We start from the raw sequence: 5,320 nt of genomic DNA on the forward strand, positions 1-5,320 counted from the left end.
GAAATTAAAAGCTGCATCGGCTTCAACACATTTATCCACATATCTGAAACTGGTTTATGACTAGAAATAGTTAATTAAGATTAATTACGTAAAATACCTATTTGAGATATTGGATTACATTCTGAATAGTATAATGTCAGATTTACCATTAAGCCGTATGAAGGCTCTAATTCAAGATATCTGGAATAAATTACTGACTATTTGAAACATATTTCTGATAAACAATTAAATTATGACTAGTCAAAGTAAATTTGAGATTGCTCTTTTTATTCTAATTAATCAGAATWTAATTAAATTTATCTTAAATGACATCAGGTTTGTGTTTACAGTAAATATTCATATTAATACTGAAATGATGTATCAACCTAAATTAGGAGTTATATCGTGATATAAATTTTAGCCATATCCTCCAGCCCTAAATTAAAGTTAAGCAGAAAGCACACTTTTAATTTTCTAACACAATAAAAGCAGTCAGGTGGTGTGCCTGGCTATCAGTCACATTAATTAACAGCTTTCCTAAACAAACACAATATTAATGTAGAATTTTAGTCCTGAATAATTTACCTCATGTGTGAATTAAAAAGCTTTTTTTTTTACACAAGTAAAACATTAAATTAAGACGCTTAATACATTAAATAAGTGCTTTTTCCACATCTTGTAGTTAACTAGAAAAAAAAAGAAGCTATCAATTTATTCATCCTATTACTGAGGACAGTCTCCTCTGTTCTGTTTATCTTGAAATACCGGACAAAAACAGCATGTATATTTAAATTAAAGATTCAAAGGTGTGACGACCACAGCCAGTCATTTTGCTGAGTAAAGACTTTTTAAGCATAACGCTTTGCTGCATCATAAATTCCTGACTTCAGTGAAGAAAATCCTATTTTGTTATATAGTTGCCTTTAGCCACCCTCTGGCGTTTATATTTAAARGAACATAATGTGCAAAGTTTTGTTTTCAGGCATTTTGTTAATCAGCAAACACTGAGCAAAGAAGCTGCTGTTCTTTGCTCAGTGTTTCTCATTGATCTTCCTGTGTTTATTATATCAGTGACTCTTCAGTGAAAATATGTTCAAGTGTGGTAATTCTAGATTTTATTTACAGGGAAGCCAATTGTTACTAAATCTGTGAGCTCAGGCTCAGGATCTTTGTTTAWTTTCACCAGTCAAATGTGTGATACTGCTGTGGCCATAGTGAAGAAATTTATATTTATTAGAGGTTAGTACTGATGTTAAAAGCACAACACTATATTGTTGACAATGTTTAATCTATTATGTTTAGATTGATATAGATTAGTTACACGACCGAATTATAAACAACACATAATTAAAACGTTATAATAACATTAGATGAGACTTTTGTCTGAATGCCTGTGATTCAGCCGTAGGTCAGTAGGGGGCGAACGCAGGCATTGAAGAATCATGTATAAATATATGTACTTCCTGGCTTTTGGCCAGTGTGGTCTCTTGTCAGCTCCGGTGGCAATAAATCCTCACTCAGTTCCAGAATTCTGGTTTGTATGGTTTTATTCCTTCTACAAATCATTTTATTTAACAGTGGTGGTTTTTATATTGACTTGACTTCAGTCTATTGAACACGTATTTTCTTACAGTAGCTACTATTTACATTTTGAAACTAAAACTGCAGTTTTTACATCCAAATGTTTTATTTTGCTGGTCAGAGATATTTGTGTTGACGGGATGCTGTTGGAAAAAGCACTACCTTTAGCTCATTGCTGCTACCTTCGGTTGTATCAATGAAGCCAGGGGAGGCTCCTGGTCCTGATAGAATACTGGAGAAAGTACTGAAAACCCATGCTCACCTCTGTCTTTACCCACATCTTCCACCCCTCCCTGACACGAGCCGTCGTTTCACCTTACTTAAACTCAACCCTCATCATCCCTGTTCCTAAGAAATCAACCAGTGATGGTCTTAAATGATTACAGGCTGCTGCACACCTCACACCTGTAATCATGAAGCGCTTCCAGAAACTGGTGCTTAAGAAGCTACAAAGCAGCCTCCACAGAGTTCAACCAGGGCCACGGGATGCTTTTCACAGACTACAGTCCTACAATCACAGCCAGTATTCTGATCAACAAGCTGTCTGGCCAGGGCTTCACACACAACTGCACCTGGATTAAAAAAAAAAACCTGAATAGTGCTCACCACAGGGATGTGTGCCAAGTCCCTGTACACCTGCTCATTCATCCAAACTCCATCTAAGTTTGGGGAGGACAACAGCGGGTGGGTCTAATATCAGGGATTGGCAGTTTCAGGGAGTGATGGGTCAGCCCATAGGGAGGACGTCAAGATGCTGGTGAGCTTGTGTTCAGGTATTAATTTAATACTGAACACAAAAAAGTCCAAATAACTAATCATCAACTTTAGGAAGAACAGTACAGACTCTGTTTCATTGTTTACAAATGGTGGTCATGTGGGCTAGGCTTGGACGGTATGACAGTACTGTGGTATACCTCCATATTGAAATATGGTGCCAGTGTGTAAAAAACAGTGTATTAACCCTATGGAACTTAGTCAGGTGACCTATTTAAATCTCTCTAGCCAGAAAGATACACCTTCTCTGAGACTCTGTTTAAATCAATTATTCAGGTAAATAAAATCTGAGTTATGATAAATAAAATACACCACTTTTTTGTCTGAACATGAATGTCCTATTTGATGCGCTTTGCAACAGMAGGCAGAAGGAAACACGGTAGACTCATTGATAAAAAAAAAAGAAGTTCAATTTGCTGCCAGTCTCATCCTTCTCAAGCTGAAAAAACATAAACCCCCCGACCTACTTTCTGACTGCGGCCCAAAGTTATTTGACAAATGCCAAAAAAATCTACAGGAAACAGAAAATAAAGAGGCAAAAGTTGAATGAAGTTTGGTGACAATGGAGAGACTACGAGAGCAGCAGAACGTAACTCAACCCAACCCTAGTATGGACAGGGTAACAGTAGCCGTGTTTCCATCAGCGTTTTTTTAATGCACATTTTGAAGTATCACATCAGAAGAGGTGAATGGAAATGGCATGATTCGAAAAAAAACTTCCTCTAATTTGCAAAAAAGTCGAAACGCTCACTTGAGGTGGTTTTTGGGTTTGTCGAAAGAGGTTTTTCTGATGTATCAAACTTTTACCTCACACGGTTGATCAGCTGTACTTGCTGTCCGAAACAGGTAGAGATACCAGAGCGACTGCAACAGCGACTGGCAACTGGACCCTCCTCCCGCGTATTCTCAGTTATTATCGTGAAGAGAATTGCATTTCTTTCTCTACGTCTCCAGACAGCATGTAACATCACCAGAACTAGTTGACATGACAGAATAATTAATTTTCCTAATAGTAGCAACACGTTCCTGATATCTTCTCTCCATTGTCCTGAGATGTGGGAACCCTGCGAGTGCAACTTTTACTTCCTGTTTACTACACGCATGCGTCTGACGTAATTGATTCGCTTCAAGCCAGTTGATGGAAACACATTTGATTGCATGGCTTCGTTTTTCCTTTTTGCGAAATAAAAAAAATTTGCTCAAATTTCGAATTAAAATTGGAAGGAAACACGGCTAGTGTCACATTCTTGGGTACCATTCTTCAATTGAAAGTATTTTGGTGTACTGCAGCAGACAAGAAAGCAGAGGGCTAGCCATGGGACAAAAAGTGACTGGCTGTCCATTCCAGCCCTTGAAAGAGGTCRTCAGCCCCCAGTATTTCAACAGAGCCTTGGTCATCCTAAAGTATCAAAGCCTCCCAGGACACCATCTGTTTGACCTGTTGGCCTCAGGGAGGCACTACAAATCCAACAGGACTCGCATTAAAAGATTTAAAAACTGCTTTTCAATAAAGTCTCTAAATGCATTTGAAATTTTTAATTATTATAAATTCAATGGTAATAAATGCATATATGTTGTAGTGGATGACACTTCATTTTGAAATAGGAGCGGTGGAAATTACCTGCTGGATGGGGGGTGTGGCCTGAGGGGTCTGTCCAGTTGGTGGGGCATGTCCTCCGCTGTTCAGCACCACAGGCATGCTGGGAGATGTACTTCTATGGTGGGGGCTGAATGAATCCTGCCAGAGCACTGCTTTCCTCTTCAACACACACACACTGCTCATTCCACCACAGCCTGCCGGGACAGAAAAACACACACACACACACGTCTTATGTAGACAACTGGAAACATGTTCAACACACAGAACAAACAAATGTCTGACAAGATCTGACAAGTTCACCTCAGAATTCAGTCAATAAAATGTACCGTTCATGGCATTCAGACTGAGTGGTGCAAGTGTTTGAGGCTGAAGCACCAAATATTTAAATTACTGTCAAGTTGAACGTCTTTCAGACGCTTGCAAAGCTTTTATTTATATACACTGTGATAAAACCTGATCATATTGGTTTTTGTGGATGATCCTTTTGGCCAAACATATTACAAATGTTTCATCATCACAGCAGCAATGCCACAAAGGACTGCTGAACTGCCATTAACTATATTTTATAATATTTAATGTAGTCACTAAATATGATTGGCCTTTTTGAGGAACCTGCATCACCCATCTCAATTTTAGATGATGGTGTCTGAGATGCTCAAACCTACATTGTTTTATGAGCGTTGTGGCCAAATAAGAGCGAATTCAAATCATATGTTTTCTTACAACCCTGCAAGTCTAACATACCCACAGCAGATGGTTGTGTGAGTATTTCCAAGGCATAGATCCGACGTGACGCCACAGTTGTCAGTCCTCCACACCAACCTACCATCCTGGACTCTATCCAGTGATAGAAATCCTTGCTCTGTTCATCAAGAGAGCCACTGTGAGCCGTAAGGCCCCTCCAGACGGAAATGGCAGCAGGTGGAGAAGAGGTTAATGTGATATTTCTTTAAGCTCAGAGGCAACAGAGGAGAAAAATTAAACACTGCCAGCTGCAGTTCAAGACAATGGGCCTCATGCAAGAACCGTTCGTACGCACAGATTTGTTCTTAAATTGTGCGTACGAGTGATTTAGGAGAATTTGTGGCATTCACCAATGTTTTCGTGTTGTTGTGGCTTATGCGGAGCGGTGAATCAGACTCGCTAAGTGTTAGCTTATGTATGTAGCGTGTTAGCTTATCGGGCGTAGACAAAACAATCGTTCTCGTCTAAAACGGACGGTAAAAAATGGGTTTTGACCAGTTGAACATATCGATCTGTTGTGATTTAATGTCATACAATAATATATTTGTTTAAGAGTGCTCAACTTAGGCCGTTTTAAGCGCATTTCTTAAAAAACCTCCAGATTGACTTTCGGGTAAAAAGTAATCTGTGGTAGGTAGGTAA

General features: G+C 38.9%; 1 protein-coding gene across 4 annotated transcripts in view; it reads right to left on the reverse strand.

The window, feature by feature from the left end:
• Window positions 1–5,320, reverse strand: part of pum1 (pumilio RNA-binding family member 1) — a gene marked incomplete in the record, with an annotated part of 29,956 nt that overhangs the window by 15,060 nt on the left and 9,576 nt on the right. For all 4 annotated transcript variants that reach the window (XM_014005693.1, XM_014005694.1, XM_014005691.1 and 1 more), the window contains 1 exon segment: window positions 3,956–4,128. In XM_014005693.1, coding sequence (XP_013861147.1) covers window positions 3,956–4,117 — 162 coding nt within the window.

The sequence above is a fragment of the Austrofundulus limnaeus genome, unplaced genomic scaffold (genome assembly GCF_001266775.1).
Source record: "Austrofundulus limnaeus strain Quisiro unplaced genomic scaffold, Austrofundulus_limnaeus-1.0 Scaffold32, whole genome shotgun sequence".
Classification (NCBI taxonomy): domain Eukaryota; kingdom Metazoa; phylum Chordata; class Actinopteri; order Cyprinodontiformes; family Rivulidae; genus Austrofundulus; species Austrofundulus limnaeus.